A 19,865-nucleotide genomic window follows, 5' to 3' on the forward strand; every position below is an offset into this window, starting at 1 on the left:
ATGTATGTTTCTTCTCAACTTCAGCAATAACAGTGATGAGTCATATATAAATATATATATATATATATATATATATATATACATACATAAATGCATAAGTGTATCCATGTACATAATATATATATATATTTGAGGTGACTGTTCAATACTGTTTTCTTCCTCCGTCCATCTCTAATTCCCTTTTTTCTCCTCCTCGCACTTTCACCATTTTCTACCTGTCTCTCTCTCGCCCTTTCTCTTTCTCTTTCTCTCTCTTTCTCGTTGCTCACACGCAACCATCGTCCGTCTTTCTTTTCCTCACGTGACCATCTTTCTCTTCCTGCACGGACCTTCAAAGGATTGGACGTTTCCTTTCTCTCTCTTCTATCTTTTCTCTTTTCACAGAAAATAATTCTCCCAGCGTTCACTATTTTCCTTTCGTTCTGCTCTAAAGACCCTCCATTTTTTATTTCGTTCGGCTTCCTTGTATGTTTCCATTGTCCTGTTTTGTTCCCTTCTTTGATCATCCAGAATTCCTGAATTCTATTTTAGAATTTGTGGTAGCAACTGTCTCTGAAGACTCATATTGAATGCTCGAAATAAGTAGAAGATAGACAGCCGACAACTGATGAAGAATCATTCCCTGTGTTTACTTGTCCAGTTTTCTATTTTTCTCTCGTTTTTGTTTTGTATTTAACTGGTTTGTATTCACATTTCATGTTGTTTACACAGCTGGTGACGTCCTGTACTCGTAAAAACACACACACACACACGTATGTATGTATGCTTGTATGTATGTATGTATGTATGTATGTATGTATGGATGTAGGTATGTATGTATGTATATACATATATATATATATATATATATATATATATGAGTGGTGAGGGCTGAAAAGTTCCTGGTTTTAAGGGTGTCGCGAAAGACCAGGTTGGAGGCCTAACATTCCGAGTTCTTTTACAGGGCCTTGAAAAACTGAGATAGATACATAGATACATACATATATATATATGTATATATACATGTATGTATATATATATATGTACATATTTATATATATATACGTATGTATATATATGTGCGTGTATATATATATATATGTATATATATATATATGTGTGTGTGTGTGTGTGTGTATGTATGTATGTATGCATGTATATTATATATAAAGCATAAAATCAGGAGATGGATTTATTTTTCTGCATGATTCCTATATAATTTCAAATGTTTCATAACCCTTGTTATTTGCAGTATTAAAACATTATACATATATGTTTATTTACAACGATTTTTATGCTTAACAATATATAATACAATTGTATATTCACATATTTAACTGAGAGTTAAATCGTAGATGTACACTTGATATTCTAGAGATCTGATTATTTATCTGTCTTTATTTCGCCTCAGTGTGTGAGTATGCAATTGTATTTATTGTATCATGATGAGCATACACATCTTTTGATGTAAACATATTCATAGAATTTCTGCATACTGAAATTAATACCACTACACGACAAAGGTTACGAAAATGTGAAAATCATACAAAAAACATCCATAATACCATTTTTGCAATATTCTGGAATTAGGTACATCTGATATAGGCCGATGAGTTCAAATTTTCTATTCTAATGAAGTCTCATTGAACCTTGTATAAGTTTTCAACGTAGTGTTTCGGCGAGTTTTCATTTTTTTTATTTTTCATTGTTTGTCATTGTATTAAGATCAACTATTTAGTGTCCTTCCTATAATTATCTAATGAACTCTCCAATCAATATTGTCGTTTTCCTTGCCTTATCCACTACAAGCTGTAAGCTACTATCCTCAATCTTTATGGCTTGGCGATGCTCAAGAGATCAAACAAAAAAGCTGTCCGTGGGCCTCACATAGAATTTTTTTTTTTTTTATAAAAGCTGGATTTAAATTAGAAATAACTATATAAGAAGTAAAATAAAGAAAGCTATTTTCATCTAGTTTTATAATTCATACTTGTGCATAATAAAATTATGAATAATTTGTTTTTGAAGGTACTTGACCATAAGTATCGATTTTCTAAAACTTAAAACGTTTTTTTGAAGATATTCAAAGTTGCTAGATATCCATTGAATTAAACCATTTAAGAACCTTTGATGTAGGTCACCCAAAGCATTTAAAGATTATTCAGTATTTTCTTTCCACACACCAGTGCAGCATAACACTTCAAATTATACACGCTAAGGTTACGATGCATTGCAACCCCCCGTTTTGCTATTTACACCTTAAAAACACGGAATGTTTGCAGTATATTGTGCCCCTCTATTTGAATATGTTAGATTAATGTAACTGGAATAAATAAATTTCAAGTTTATAATGACAAAGAAAAATAGTAGGTTCTGCTAATTGCCTGTAAGCACACTCGCTGTGTTCGGTGCATTCGGGTGGATTTCTCGAAATTGAAAGAAGAAACTGTCACAAAAACGGAGAGAAAAGGCAGCAGGATTATGCGTCAAAGAGAGAGTAGATTCTGCAGGGTTTCATAGGTTTCTGGCCTTTGTGCTATTGTGCAACGGGCTTCTGTTGGGAAAACAAACTTTAAAGCACTTTGTCAGATAAGCAGAGGCACCACCTGTAGAAGGCGCAAAAAGGAAAAAGAAGCAATAGCATAAGCAGAGTCGTTTTTATCCTGAAACTATACGCTGAACAGAAAAAATTCTACTAAATGAACCCTTAAATCAAGAAATTGTGTTAAACCAAGGGATATGTTATGAGTACGATCAAAAGAGATTTCAATAAATAATCTCAGGTTAGTTGGCATTTATCATTCAGGATACTATACCTACAGTGGAGGCGCAATGGCCCAGTGGTTAGGGCAGCGGACTCGCAGTCATAGGATCGCGGTTTTGATTCCCAGACCGGGCGTTGTCAGTGTTTATTGAGCGAAAACGCCTAAAGCTTCACGTGGCTCCGCAGTGGGTGGTGGCAAACACCGCTGTGTTCTTTCACCACAAGTTTCTCTCACTCGTTCTTCCTGTTTCTGTTGTACCGGTATTTGTGACCAGCCTTGTCACACTGAATCTTCTCGAGAAATACATTAAGGGCTCACGTGTCTGTAGAGTGCTCAGCCACTTGCACGCTAATTTCACGAGCAGACTGTTCCGTTGATCGGATCAACTGGAACCTCGTCGTCGTAACCGACGCAGTGTTATGACTATACCTACATATGACTGTATTTTACACAAAAGAATTACGTTTAAATATTAATTACAGAAGCCAATTTTGTTTTTGGCAGAGCCCGTAACCGTCAGCTCCCAAACGTAGCAAGATGAAAGAGGTTGCTTATGGAAATAAAGGTGTTGTTCGTGTAAGTGCTTCAAAGGTTGCTTTCGTTGTTGCTGCTGGTCCACTGCGCACAATTTGGTTTATTAGTGTTGCTGGAGATATTGGCAACTCTAAATCAGCTCCAATATAGGTTTTATTTCTGACATGGATGATACATCAGTGTAGTGTTCGGTTGAGATTCAACAGAAATGGAAGAAAAGTTGAATTACTTTATCGAGAAAGAAACACATTCTGTTATATATACATACATACATACATGCATACATATATATATATATAATATATATATATATATATATATATATATATATATATATATATATATATATACGTACGAATGTATATATATATATATATATATATATATATTATATATATATATAATATATATATATATATACATATATATATATATATATGCATATATATATAATATGTATATATGTACGAGTGTATATATAATATATATATACATATATATATGTATGCGTATATATATATATATATATATATATACAAATGTACGTATATATATATATAATATTATATATATATATAATATATATATATATTATATATATATATATAATATATATTATATATATATATACATGTATATTTATACATAGATATGCATACATACGTGTGTACATGCATAAACTTTCATATATATACACATTTATAAAGGCGTGTGTGTATGTATGTATGTATGTAATATGTATGTTGCTGTAGGTCAGGAAGGTAATTTTGCAAATGAAAACCACTTTTACTACAGGACTGATTGTATATTGTTCAATCAATTGAGAAACCAGTCTATTGGTTCGTCAAGCCGCCAAGTGACTGATCGATGAAATAATTGATGAAACTATTATTCAAGCAACTCATAAGATACCAAGTTAATTAGTTGAACGGTTGACTGATATTAAAATTGAGTGAACTACAACCAGTGTGTGTATTTTTATTGGCAAATTGACCCTTCCGACATACAACATCATCTGTTTCATCGCCTCACGTAACATCAAATACCTTGCAAAACTAATGTACGTTGTGTGTGTATTATGTGTGTGTGTTTGCATAACAAATACATAAATACATGTCATGTATAATAATAATAATAATAATAATAATAATAATAATAATAATAATAATAATAATAATAATAATGATAATAATAATAATTCTGAATTGAACATTAAGCCATATAAAAGGGCAGGTTGCATATTTTTACCTTTGTCAACAGAATATGCATAGTAAATATAGTTACTACTCAATAAGAGAAACCGGGAAAGCAATTTCATTTGCCGCAAATATTACTTGCTAATATTTCCAGCAGATGATGATGAAGTCGTCATCGTCGTCGTCGTCGTAACTATCTTTGGGAAAGACGCAAGGCAAAAGTTTCCACATAGTGCGATTGGAGAAGATACATTTGTTTCAATTCGCTCTCAGTAAATGACTGGTTTTTCTTTTTATCGTAGCAGCCGACTGAAAAGACAGCCGAATTAGACGAGATTTAACATTCAGTGCCAGAAGGGACGCTCCTATATGTTGTACGAGATTTTTTTCAGTCACTGTAACAAACTGCTTACAATTTACAGGATGCTTCATTTGGAGAATTTCATGGCCAAATTCCTCATCAAGATATAGAATCTAACCATTTTATACACTATAGTTTGTTCTGTTCGAACAAACTATAATAAAACTAGTTACTATCCAAAAATTGTTATATTGGCTTTTGGTGCAAAATGCACGCTTGTTTATATCGGTAGAGGGGAGATAAATCCTTGTCACCTCCAGCAACGAGACCACCAGATCATATGATTTCGACATTCATTGGTCTAGTACGAAATCACGTGGTCTAGTAGTCTTGTCATGAAATCCCGTGATCTGTTGGTCTCGATGCTGAAGGTGGCAAGAATTTGCCTACTCGATAGAGATATATACAAAAATGAGTTTTGCACCAAAAGCCATTATGAGAGTTTCTCTCGTGGTATCTATCGCAGTGTAGTTTGTTCTAACAGCACATCTACGTTTAAGTAGGGATAAATCTTACTTCTCGTTATTAATACTGTCACTGTCGCTAATAAATACTTCATACAATGTTGAATTTGTACAAGTTCATGCTGTTCATCAGATAGAACATATTACAAACTTTATCCAAATATTGAAATAAATATAACCAAAGTCTACCACTAAATGAATTGAGTAATGCTTTAAACCTTAGTTTTGTTGAATCAGGAACAAAACTAAAATATTTGCTATCCTCAAAATATAGAAACCTTGTTCTTGTGGAACAACTTTAGCGATACTGCTGAATTAGAGCGGCCACTATAAGGGACGCAAACGTTTGAAAAGCCTACTAACTGCATCGACAGTTTAAGGCAGAACGAACAACAATATCATTTTCATAGAAGTGTGTCAACCTTCAGTGGTCAAACTGAATCAAAAATTCAAAGTATGTAGCCTTCGTTCAGACTTGTTTTCGACAATAGATTGTATATGTTTTGTTCGCTGGTGGTACCTGATTGCATGGCAGACTAATTCTACTGCACAGCAATTGTTAGTTCGTCTTTAAGCAAAATATCGCTAGTTCGAATAACTCCTTCAGTGAAAAATATTTTAATTAATGTCATCAAGTTACTGTTTTTATTGCAGGTTTCCACTGTACAAAAGGGTGTTGCTTTGTGGGCTTTGGGTTATGGCAGTATTTGTTTTGTCTTTCATATTAGTCATGCTATTTTCTGTAATGAGATTTAGCTATACATATTGGCCTCTATCGCTTTATATGATTATCATGGAACATAATATTATAGCGATTGTTTCTCTTTGCAAAATCAAGCTCTGGTTATCTCTGTTTCTAGATCATATTATTTGGATAATTTCTTCAATTCTGTTAGGGATATAACTGCGTAAATTATCTGTTTCTTTTAGATATATTATAGTTGTTGCTGCGGAGGTCGTCGTCATCATCATCATCATCATCATCATCATCATCATTATCATCATCATCATCACCATCATCAATGCAATAGTAGAAGTAATGCTGGTTGAGATATCTCTGTTCCTGCTTTATCTCGTTAATCCTGCTCTTTCATTATTGGCATTTTTTTTTACCATTTTAAAGCGTTCTTTTAAATGGATATAAGTTTTTATTATTCTTATTATCAGTAGTGCCATGCGATGCTTGACATTTTGGGTCAAAATTCTGCCGAGGTTAACTCTACTTTTCATCTTATCAAGGATCGATAAGATAAAGTACCAGTCAAGTACCGGAGTCGATGAAATCGACTAATCCCATCCCCTCAAAACTGTTGGCCTTCCATCTAGATTGGAAAATATTATTATTATTATTATTATTATTATTATTATTATTATTATTATTATTATTATTATCATTATTATTATCATCGTTATTATTATTATTATTATTATTATCATTATTATTATCATTATTATTATCATCATCATCATCATCATCACCATCACCAATATCAGCAGCAACATTGTTGTCATCGTCAGAGTCTTCATCATTAGTTTTTTTTTTCTGCTATATTTTTTTTCTTTTTTGCTCTTTTATCTTTTGTTCATGGAATGTACAGAGTTTACTTTAGAAAAATATAATTAAAACGGGCAACAAAGACAAAACGATAGATATGACAGAACAAGCTGGTATCAAACGTGACAAATTGTTGGGACAGAACTTTGCGTTTGGGTAAGACGGCGAAGGGACAAAATCCTGCCAGGAAGCGCCACGTTGAAACAACGGTGGAACGGTTTTCTCGATGAAGTGGGCATAAAGAAAGTCTATTTTACTAGAATCGTCTTTTGCACTTTGAAAAATAATTGGAAACTCCATGGCCCAACCATCTGCTTCGCTCAAGTATCGTAGTAGTCCTTGGAATCTCATATGAAATTTATCAATTTTATTAGTTGGTAGAAGAATACCGTTCCCAAATTTGCCGTGTGCCAGGTAGAGTTGTTGTGTGGATGAGTTCAAATAAATAGTAATGTTACCAAAAGCAGGATTTCCATAAATACCGACATACTCTGACAGTGGCCGCTGATACCTCTGTAAGTCGGGAAACCGATTTTTTTTCTTATGCTGCCTTGATCTCCACCGACGGTGGAATGCATCGGCGTCATTCTTTGGTAGGGAAGATGATTTCTGTGCAACCATAACCCGACCGGATTTTTTCCTGTGTTTTGTTTTATTATAATTCTGTAACCATGGATCTGGAAATGTGCACGAACTGGATTGATTGAGCCAAGCTTCTTGTCCAAGCAGCAAATCTGCGGCGTAGTGATGTATGACTCTTAATGCATTCTTAGAATGTGTGTTCATTGGACCGTTAACACTGCTGAATATCGCCACGTTATTGTCTGGGAATAACCATATTAAGGAATCATATCCAAATATCCTGCCGTTGTGCTGGACGTTATGAAAACCTAGAAAATACACAATAAAATTATGAATGTTTTGTATAAATCACTACACACGAAACATTATTCCGTAAAACGGAACCATCTAGTATTTTCTGAAGAGATTAAGAATACCAAATTTCGGGATTTAAAATTAGGGAATGGTATAATTTAAAAGAAATCTGTTCATGTATACTAAGAGTCCTAAAACCGAAGCAAATGATATATTTCTCATGTACAAAAGCTCGAGAATTTAAAATATAGATACCTTACAACGAGAAACATTCATAAATACACAAACATAACTCTGTGTGTGTGTGTGTGTGTGTGTGTGTGTGTGCGTGTACATATACATATATTTATTAAACACAATAAAACATTTGTAGTTGTCCAATTGATGTCGCACTTTTCAAGCGAAATTTCGAACCAATTTAAAATAAACTCGATGTAAATTAAAATAATTTTGAAAAACAAAAAAACCTCAAAGCGACTTGAATATATTTCCTAATTAAATACTGCTATGAAATCATATCTCTAATGCCTTTAGCTAAAGAGTAATAAATAACAGTTTAGTTCTGACACTAGCATAACTTCTAAAACAAGCACAAAAACAAACATCTTTTGTAAGTTCTGGTTGTAAATGCATTTGTTTAAATAAAACCATTCACCCATAAAGTTAACTTATACTTCTTTGGAAAATAATTAATCCCTGTTGAATGCAAACATTTTCAGTGTTCATTCAATGTTAATTGCGGATATTCGTTTAGACATTCAAAAAGTGATTCAACATATTCATATTCTTCCTCTTTCAATTTGCATTGAGCACGTACAATGTACAAATGTGAGACACTGTCTCAGTGTGTCCTATTATATGACTTTATCTTCTTAGCACTTCTTGCGGCATTTGTGGATTTCAGATTGTTACGTGGTATATAATAAACACAGACAAGATTCAAGGGCAGAATTTCCTATTTGGCTCCTTGGAAAATATTAGTACTTGTAGCTTGAGAAAATCCAACTTTGCTTTGAGACAGACTGTTGTTGTCCATAAATAAATGCAGCATTATAGGTTTAAATTCAAATAAATCAGATTTAGAACGAATCTGCGTTAGTACAAACAATTTATATTACAAATAACTACTATTTATTTTCTAAATAACAACTATTTAATTTGCTTCGTGGTTCATTTAACTCCGATTCCATTTTAACTTACTCTGAGCTCATTTTAATTTCTACTTAAAAGATGTCAAGAACTCTCCGAATGAACACGTGCAAGAGTTATCTCCCTTAGGTTACACGTGAACCATCTCGCAACTAAGTTAAAATACTACAATAAATTGGGGCATACAGTACAGCAAACAATTAATGAACTACTTCCATATTACTTCGTTCTTAAATGAAGTTATCGAATCTCATAAAAAAGAAGTAATTAAAAAAACTGTTTAAACGTAAGACTAACCAAGGCTATTCACAGTACCTTCCCAGATAATACGTTGGTTCTATTGTTACACATTTATGCTTCGGCTTATATCTATAGAAAAAACCAAAGAGTTCGTGGGAAATTTATAGAAATTTAAGGGAAGGATTTATCAGAAACAACTAATTACTTATTCTCATATTAGTCACAGTAGAAGAAAAGATTTAGCAGCTATGGTATCTGCAGGTGCATTCAGATCATTGATAGCCTGTCGTTCGAAATTCAGTTTGACCACTGAAGATTGATACACTTCTACGAAAATGATTTTGTTGTTCGTTCTGCCTTAAACTGTCGCTGCAGTTAGTAGGCTTTTCAAACGTTTGCGTCCCCTTATAGTGGCCTCACTGATTCAGCAGTATCGCTAAAGTTGTTCCACAAGAAAAAGGTTTCTATATTTTGAGGATAGCAAATATTTTAGTTCTGTTCCTGACTTAACAAAGCTAAGGTTTGATCTGCCCTAAACTTCTACATTCTGGAATTCCTCCACAGTGAGCTGTATTCTCTACTTAATTAATAATTATTCCTCTAAAATACGCCACCACAAGCTTTCATATATATGGTTGCTAGTTCAATACCAAACTTCCCTTCATGTGAAAACTGGAAATGTTATTTTTCTGACCAGCTAAAAGAAGAAAAGATTTAATCCTAAATCTTTTGCACTGAGCTTACACCCACAAGATTTGGCGAGTAAACAACTCGTTTAAATATAAAGATGGATGAAATCTCTAATACATTTCTCTTTTGTTCATATTTGCAATCTGCAATTTCTGTAATAAAGCTGGGTGAAAGTGTACTGGTATTCACATTGCCTTACGTTTGGCAACAACTGGTTCTTCATACTACTCAGCCCTGTTGCGATCTAGAGTGAATCTAATATTACATCTTTATAGTCTGTCCAGTTCAAAATATATCTGCAAATGTAGACAAAACTGGAATTGGTGTCAAGAATGTAAATCAGAGAAACACTAGTAAATTTGTCATGCTGTGAAGCATGTCGCATACATGGCATTCGTTGTCATAGTTTCATACAAGCTAAAATGACTTTATTGAAAAGTAAATGATTTTAAACACGGGTTGCATACGTTGCTTGTAATATGATACAAAACTGTGCCTCCAAAAATGGATGTCCGCTGATCTACCTTATTTCTTTATTGCCCACAAGGGGCTAAACATAGAGGGGACAAACAAGGAGAGATTAAGTCGATTACATCAACCCCAGTGCGTAACTGGTACTTAATTTATCGATCCCGAAAGGATGAAAGGCAAAGTCGACCTCGGCGGAATTTGAACTTAGAACGTAGAGACGGGCGAAATATCTATTTCTTTACTGCCCACAAGGGGCTTAACACAGAGATGACAAACAAGGACAGACAGATTAAGTCGATTATATCAACCCCAGTGCGTAACTGGTACTTAATTTATCGACCCCGAAAGGATGAAAGTCGACCTTGGCGGAATTTGAATTCACAACCTAACGGCAGACGAAATACCGCTGAGCATTTAGCCCTGCATGCTAACGTTTCTGCCAGCTCACCACCTTATCCGCTGATCTACCTATCTGGTTATCTGCAACCCCTTAATCAGTATTATCACAATGATACTCTAATCATGTCTACAAAACAAGAACATCAACAACTAATCCACTAGGAGTCCTCCATATAGTTACTCTCTCCTTCATGTGGCGCCCCATTGACTTGAAAAGGCAAGAATACATTGATGATTACACGAGAACATAATGATAGAGAAGAAAAATGGAGGCGCAATGGCCCAGTGGTTAGGGCAGCGGACTCGCGGTCGTAGGATCGCGGTTTCGATTCCCAGACCGGGCGTTGTGAGTGTTTATTGAGCGAAAACACCTAAAGCTCCACGAGGCTCCGGCAGAGATGGTGGTGATCCCTGCTGTACTCTTTCGCCACAACTTTCTCTCACTCTTACTTCCTGTTTCTGTTGTACCTGTATTTCAAAGGGCCGGCCTTGTCACTCTCTGTGTCACGCTGAATATCCCCGAGAACTACGTTAAGGGTACACGTGTCTGTGGAGTGCTCAGCCACTTACACGTTAATTTCACGAGCAGGCTGTTCCGTTGATCGGATCAACCGGAACCCTCGTCGTCGTAACCGACGGAGTTCTTCCATCCAGTGAAGAAAAAAAACGGGATATTGGGGGAAGAAGGCTGAAATGCTCCTCATCATAGCCGTGATAGATTAGGAATGATCTAGATTTAAATAACATAAATAATACATCAGCAAATGCAATTTTAACAGCTACAGCAACAACAACAATAGCAACAATAATAGCAGCAACACCAATAAAAATAACAACCAGAAAAACTACCAAGATTATAAAAAAAAAAAAACTATAACATATGAAACAATATGTAGAGGACTAAGTGCGTTATTGTGTTTAGAATATTCACCTCTGTATATTCCTGAGCTCCAGCCTAAATCATAGGCAAACCGCCCTTCGGATATGGGAAAGGCAGGTTGCTTCAGTAGTTTCCGACCTAGAGGCATGGGTGTTGGTATCTGCGGCGTATGTAATTCCTGGAACTCTTTCTGGCTCACGAGCCGATGACCTCGCATGTCCAAACCCCCGCTTAGCTGAAACTGGAGCCATTTCTGCATATCTATTGAATTGGAGCATATGGTTCCGGATGGCCCTGCAGGTCCAAGCGATCTGAAAGTAGAAATAGTAGTAGTAGTAGTAGTAGTAGTAGTAGTAGTAGTAGTAGTAGCAGCAGCAGCAGCAGCAGCAGTAGTAGTAGTAGTAGTGGTGGTGGTAGTGGTGGTAGTGGTGGTGGTGGTAGTAGTAGTAGAGGTGGTGGTGGTGGTGGTGGTAGTAGTAGTAGTGGTGGTGGTGGTGGTGGTGGTGGTAGTAGTAGTAGTATTAGTAGTAGTAGTAGTAGTAGTTGTAGTAGTAGTAGTAGTGGTGGTGGTGGTGATGATGGTGGTGGTGGTAGTGGTGGTGGTGGTGCTGGTGTACCTGTGAAGTTAATGTTAGGATTGATTATATTCAATATAATTTTACTGCCATTTCTATAAAAGTCAAATGCAGTTGTTTTTGAAATTGAATGCGTAAAAATACGGCACTTTACTGATTATGTCAAGCTAACAAAATAATAATAATAATAATAACAATAATAATAACAATGATGATGATGATGATGATGATGATGATAATGATGATGATGATGATAATAATAATAATGATAATAATAATAATAATAATAATAGTACTTTCTACTATAGGCACAACGCTTAAAATTTGTGGAGAGGGGGATTTCACTAGTACTTAATTTATCGAACTCGAAATGATGAAACGCTAAGTCGACCTCGGTGGAGTTTGAACTAAACATAAAGATGGACGAAATGCCGCTAAGCATTTTGCCCGGCGTGCTAATGATTCTGCCAGATGGCCGCCTTAAATAATAATAATGATCATAATAATAATAATAATAATAATAATAATAAAAAGAGAGCGAAGGTTTCATCCTGGCTGCTGAAGATCAATGCCTATTAACCCGGAACTACCAGGCCAATGTGATGAAAAATGGAGCAGACCCAAAATGCCGATTCTGCAACGACATGATTGAAACAGTGGACCACCTAATCTCTGGATGTAAAGTCTTAGCACCAGTGGAGTATAAATTAAGACATGACAGAGTTGGTCAATATCTACACTGGCTAATAAGTCGGCATTACAATATCAAAACTGCCGACAAGTGGTATAATCACCACCCTGAGGCTGTAACTGAAGGAGAAAATGTAACCATTCTGTGGGACTTTCCAGTACATACAGACCGAACCATCAAGGCCAATAAACCGGATATTGTTGTGAAAAACCAAAACAATAGAGTTTGCTTATTGATCGACATGAGCATCCCCTGTGATCATAATATCTCAGCGAAAGAGTTTGACAAGCTCAGAAAATATAAAGACCTACTCATTGAAATTGAGAAAATGTGGCATCTCAAGGCGGTTACAATATCAGTGATCGTAGGAGCACTAGGAATGATCAAGAAAGGAACCGAAAATTCTATGAGAATGATCCCTGGCTTACCATCCCTGCAAGAAGTGCAAAAGATTGTCTTAACTGGTACATCACACGTATTGAGAGGAGCATTGTCGATGTGAGAACTGTTGCTGTTCATGTATTTTAATTTAACTTAAAAAAAAAAAATGAACGAACTATTGAGTTTGGTTTAATGGCCTACCAATGTATACTATGAGTTTCTTTGCCCTAGGAGTCGGGAAGACACACGGCAAGAAATGGAAGCAAATTTGAAAGAAGAGAAAAAATAATAATAATAATAATGATAATAATAATACTTTCCTTTATTGCCTACAAAGACCGAAAACAAAACAAATAGAGACGATACAATACAAGGTAAAAATGAAGTGTTGAACAATGCCTTGTATACAATAAGTAACAAAAAGCAATTAAATAATAAAATCGCCCCAACAGGAATAAGTTCCTCACAGGGACGACCGAGGAACCTCACACATTCTGGTTATCCCCAGCAGATGTACTCCAGCAGGTGCCTCTCTTATTTTCAACTTCTCCGGTTTACAAACGAAAGTTCAGAGTATGCGTATTCACTCGGGCCATCCACGCCATATTGACATACCTTTCAACAAAAATATTGGGAAGCAGAACTTCCCTCTCTACTCTCACTTTCCTTTTCAACTGGAACTTGAAAATGTCGATGAGGGCTTGGCGGAAAGGAAAATACCTGCCTTCAATCTTTTCAGTGTCGTCCATCTCACTACCTCCTTCGCCTTAGCCTCCAGATTTTCCAATCAACACCGACAGAACGATCAAGGCTAATCCAAACATAATTATTAAATCCAGGGAAGAAAATACTTGTAGACTAATAGATGTAAGTGTTCCCACTGATAAAAATATATCTTCAAGGAATTTGAGAAACTAAGTAGATATAAGGACCTGGATATTGAAATACAAAAATGTGGCATCTTAAAATTAGAACTGTTCATGTTATTGTAGGTGCTCTAGGTATGATAAAAAAGAGATGTCAGAAACATCTAGATAAGATCCCAGGAGAACCATGTCTCAGAGAAATTCAAAAGATTGTGCTGACAGAATTTGAACACAAAAGGTGAAAATGGACGAAATACGACTGAGCATTTCGCCTGGTGAGCTAAACATTCTGCCAGTTCGCCGCCTTCTAGTCTGAAAATATTAATTGGTTTCTGAAGAATTTCATTATGTTTCTTTCTAATCCGATTTTAAATTATATAGAAAAAAAGAAGTGAGCTTTCTTTTGCTAAGTGCTATATTCTGTATTGCATCAAGAAGTCTGCTTTCGAGTGAATCTAGTTCTTCATTAAGAGGTAGGAATTTCCGAATATGAATCGTGATTAAATTTGCTCCTGAACAGTAATGTTATCGTTGATCTAGAGCAAGTAGGTCTCGAATTGCATGTATCTTCTAATACTTTCCATTCTTGGCGATGTATACTTTGAAGTAGACTTTCGTGGATGGTATTACATCATGCGCATTACGTCTCCATGAACAAAGTTTATGCTGACCGTACACAATTGTACGGTACTGAATGATAATTGTTTTAGTTAAATTTGTGATGCAAACATATTACATTTATGAATACAGCTTTTTGCTGGATGCGAGTAGAGTCTAATATGTTTTAATTTCTAAGACACAATGAGTATATACGAGATTCATGGTTTCTCACAATCAGCACTTCAGTCAACCGTAAATGCCCACAGAATGGAAAAGAAAGTAGTTACATAAATCATCAGATGTCGTCTGCCATACATCAGCAAGGAGATTTTCTACCCATTTTTTTATGAGTACAACCATAGGTGATATGGCATTTTTCTGAGAAACAGGTTAGATATAGTACTTTAAGCCTTTCTAAAATGTCTGTTTTGGCCGCTATTGTCCTTAAGCTGCTGGTGGTTACTGCTTTATCTCTCTTTTACTATTTTTACTCTTTTACTTGTTTCAGTCATTTGACTGTGGCCATGTTGGAGTACCACCTTTAGTCGAGCAAATGGACCCCAGGACTTATTCTTTGTGAGCCTAGTACTTATTCTATCGGTCTATTTTGCCGAACCGCTAAGTTACCGGGACATAAACACACCAGAATCGGCTGTGATGCGAAGTTGGGGGGGGGGGGGTGACAAACACAGACGCGCACACACACACGCACGCACGCATATATATATATATATATATATATATATTATATATATATATATATATATATTATATATATATATATATATATATATACATATACGACGGGCTTCTTTTAGTTTCTGTCTACTAAATCCACACTCAAGGCTTCGGTCAGCCCGAGGCTATAGTAGAAGACACTTGCTCAAAGTGGGACTGGACTCGGAACCATGCTACTTACCACACAGCCACTCTTCCGCCTACAATTTTAAAAACTTCTCTGAAAGTGTTTTAGCATTCTCCAAATGGTGACGGCAAAATATGATCGTGTACTAGTTCAAAGGATTTTTGGAGTACTGCTCTGCTAGCCCAATGAAAACTACTTTATGCAATGTTGGTTCAGACATTAGCTGTCTGTATCCTGTTTTTCACTACTCATTTAGCCTTTAATGAGCAATAGCTTATATTTTAGAAAATTTTATATCAACTTTCCTCTTCCTGCATATGCTTGAAAAATATTTAATTGTGGTTTTCCTTAGTACTAGAATTTTTTTTTCAAGCAACGTTTGTTCACTTTAATGTAAATTTGGTTGAACAGCTGGCGAAATTTATGACCGTTCGGAAAATATTTGTGAGTGTGTATGTGTGCGTGTGTGCATGTGTGTGTGTGTGAGTGTGTGTGTGTGTATGTGTGTGTGTGTGAGTGTGTGTGTGTGTGTGTGTGTGTGTGTGTGTGTGGTCGCGCGTGTGTGTATATCATGATGTTACTGACAAGATAAATCGTAAGATAAATCTTTTAGGTCACCAGATTCCGAAAAAACGTTAATTGTTTTAGAAAAGGCCATAATTTTAAGAATAAACATATCTCTTTGTGCTATCTCTTGTGAAATACTTTAAGTTAAAATTTTTTCCGACCTTTTTAATAGATATAGACTTATATATATATATATATATATATATATATATATATATGTATATATATGTATGTATGTACATGTATGTACGTATGTATATGTCACGTGATCACGTGACCGACCAGACCATCAGATGTTGCTAAACATCGATGGTTACAATGCGTTCGCATTGTTTCAGCCTTCGAATGACGCCACCCCGCTGGCTTAAGCGAGCAGGCCAACAGAAGAAAGAGCGAGAGAAAGAGTGGTGAAAGAGTACAGCTGGGATCACCATCCCCTGCCGGAGCCGCGTGGAGCCTTTAGGTTTTTTCGCTCAACAAACACTCACAATGCCCGGTCTGGGAATCGAAACCGCGATCCTACGACCGCGAGTCCGCTGCCCTAACCACTGGGCCATTGCACCTCCACACGTATGTATATGTATGTGAGCGTTTGTATGTGTGTGTGTGTGAACATACGTATATGTACAGGTATGGTGATGTTAAAAGGAAAAAATAAAACTCAAAATATGAGTATATATATATTTATTAATATTTAACAGAAGTACCAGATTGACTCAAGGGCCGAGAATTTCGTACTTTGGCACTTATCAAACTCTTTGATAAGTTCCTTTCGCTAAATATTAATAAAAAATATATGTATTTCGAAAAGGATATTAATACTTACTTGAGTAGTGTAGTGTTTAAAGGAATAAATTCATCATTTATGGAAACGTAAGGAAGAGCAAATTTTCTCCAGTCTAAAACATCGTCGGCAAATACAGATGAGGCCATGGCAAGCGGCTTGAATATTCGCTGCTGAACTAGTTCTTTCCAGCTTTGACCAGTTAATATTTCAGCTATGTAACCGGCAAGAATATACATGTAATTGTTATACACATAAGCAGAATGAAACTTCTTATAAGGTTTCAAATAACGGAGCCGCCTGTAAAGGTGAAAATACGAGAGAATCAATATATTTTAGTTACATAATAAAGCGTTACATGAGAAAAAATAAGTAGCTATTCGTACAAAATATGTCTTTTATATGTATTTACATATACATTAGCAAATGCGCATATACATATATATATATATTTCTTTATTGCCCACAAGGGGCTAAACACAGAGATGACAAACAAGGACAGACAAAGGGATTAAGTCGATTACATCGATCTCAGTGCGAAACTGGTACTTTATTTATCGACCCCGAAAGGATGAAAGGCAAAGTCGACCTCGGCGGAATTTGAACTCAGAACGTAACGGTAGACGAAATACCGTTAAGCAATTCACCCGGCGTGCTAATGATTCTGCCAGCTCGCTGCCTTTTATACATATAGATATATGTGAACACATACACGCATACGTCACCTGTTTTACAAAAGTAAGAATTACATATTACATATACATTATAGTACTATATGCATGTCCGTATCTGTACATATACGTATGAATATGTGTATGTGTGTGTGTGTGTGTGTGTGTGTTTTAAATTTGTTTACGGGAAACGTTTTGAATATGCAAATGAAGCTCCTATTCCATTATGCCGGCCACAGCTTAATGATGCTGACTGGTGATACAATTTGGGGGTTTGTATCGAGCTGTACCGATATAATGTAGGAGATATATAATAATAATAACAATAATCATTGGATAGAATTTATAAATATTTTAATGCATCACTACGCGCGTTTCCACAAATCACATGTTCCTTAAGATCACAGCCTGTATTCTTGGAATGATTACAGTGCAGTCCGTCGTAACCGTGTGCATCGGGTAGATTATCTTCATGGATTCATTTCTTCAGGCGATATAACATTAACGGATGTATAACTGAGGGTTGATTAAACAAATTAAATAGGAAGTGATGTTACAGTATAACTGAAAGCTTGGATGGTGGGAAGTGGCAGAGGCAGTAGCAAAATATATTCATGTAATACAAACAGACATTTAAACTAATAAGGTTCTTCTAAGGATGTGGGAAGTACTTGTTACCACAATCTTTTGGATTTCACTGAGACATGCTTCTCCTGCGATATTATCTAGACGTTTTTGACATCCCTTTCTTATCATACCAATATTGTGATGTTGTTGATTGAAGATAGTGTGCTAACCGGTGGTTTGTACTGTTTGGCAAGTCAAAACAAGGACCTCAGACATACAATACTCTACGCAGCTCCAAGTAATACCGAGATTTGCAATACACCTAGATTGTAGGGTATTTCTAAATTTTCCGGGTGTTTTTTTTTTTTCAGGTTGGGTGATATTGAAGCCAATGCTCCGAAGATAATAGGGACATCCTTTGTGTTTGACTCCCGTAGCTGCCACATCTTAGCGATCTCAATTCTCAGGTCTCCATAATTATTAAATTTTTCTCTTTCTTTCATGATATTATATCGATCTATTGGCACTGCCACGTCGATTATTAGGCACCCTAGTTTGTCTCTCCTAAAGGTTACTAAATCCGGCCTTCGGTGCTCTAACATCTTGTCTCTCTGGAAGTAAAAATCCCAAAGTTCTTTGCCTTCGCTTTCCTGTCCATTACCTTTTCCGGTGTATGTTGGTACCAAGCACCCGTTACCTCGTATCCATACCTCCGGCATAGTAAGCAGTGAAGGTTTTGGGCTACCTTGACGTGTCTGTGCTTGTACTCTTTTGGCGCAAGAATTTCACAAGTACTAACAATGTGTGTAGCACTTTCGATCCTCTTCTCACACATTCTGCAGAGGCTCGTTCCACTTGTGTGGTATGCATCCCCTTTCACTGACTTGGTATTCAATGCCTGGTCCTGGGCAGAGTTGATTAGGCTTTCAGTTTCTTTTTTTTATCACCCTTATTGAGCCAACTCAATGATGCTTCCTGGCCTGTCCGAGGTGCGTGCAGAGTGATAAAACCGTTCTGCACACCCTCTGTCAATTTCCAGGTATTGCTGACGTCTTGGGTTATTTTGAACAGCTGCTGTCACCTGTGGGACGGATCCGTCTGTCGGCCGAGTCTGTAGTGATCATTGCACCGTCGCCCTCTTTCAATTGGGCAGGCAATGCAGTTTTCTTTGCCTGGTGGCTGTGGCGAAAGAGGTTGTTTGGTGGACAAGGCTGAAATGTAGGTGGACACATTCATTCCTCTTTGGTAGAGCTCCCATTGACTTTTTAAAGTTTCACTTGAAAAGGAAATTCAGAGTAAAGAGTAAAGAGGAATGTGCTGTCCTCGAGTCAATTTATCAAAAGGTGGGTGAAAATTGCGAAAATGACAGAAGCGGATGGTACCTCTCTAAGTGTAGACCTGTGAGTCGGAGAGAAGGAACTGGTGAGAGCACTTGCTCATAGAGTTTCAGGAAAATCTCGGACAGTGGGGTTCCTCAATTATCTCTAGAGGTGTTTCTATATCAGGAGGGCCGCATCTCTTTCATCCCCCACTTTTTTCTTTTGTACTTTTGTATGCTATGCATGTCTCTTCTTTCCCAGTGTATACCGTGTATACATTTTTTCATCATCTCACGCTTTATGTTTGTCTCTGTATTGTTCCCCTCATCCTTCGCCCTTGTGGCAAATAAATTAACTTCTTCTTCTTATCATCATCATTATCATCATCATCATTATTATTAAGATTTGGTTTTAATCCTG

General features: G+C 36.1%; 1 protein-coding gene across 1 annotated transcript in view; it reads right to left on the reverse strand.

Annotated features, from left to right (window-relative positions):
* Nucleotides 1-6,825: 6,825 nt before the first annotated feature.
* LOC115213194 overlaps nucleotides 6,826-19,865 on the reverse strand; it is a 74,311-nt gene continuing 61,271 nt past the window's right edge. Inside the window, exons 3-5 of the mRNA XM_036503805.1 lie at nucleotides 16,931-17,188; nucleotides 11,611-11,870; nucleotides 6,826-7,744 (exon numbers count right to left, since the gene is read on the reverse strand). Of these exons, the coding sequence (XP_036359698.1) occupies nucleotides 6,906-7,744; nucleotides 11,611-11,870; nucleotides 16,931-17,188 (1,357 nt within the window). The 3' untranslated portion in view covers nucleotides 6,826-6,905. The remainder of the gene's footprint in view (nucleotides 7,745-11,610; nucleotides 11,871-16,930; nucleotides 17,189-19,865) is intronic.

Source organism: Octopus sinensis, linkage group LG6 (genome assembly GCF_006345805.1).
Source record: "Octopus sinensis linkage group LG6, ASM634580v1, whole genome shotgun sequence".
Taxonomy (NCBI): domain Eukaryota; kingdom Metazoa; phylum Mollusca; class Cephalopoda; order Octopoda; family Octopodidae; genus Octopus; species Octopus sinensis.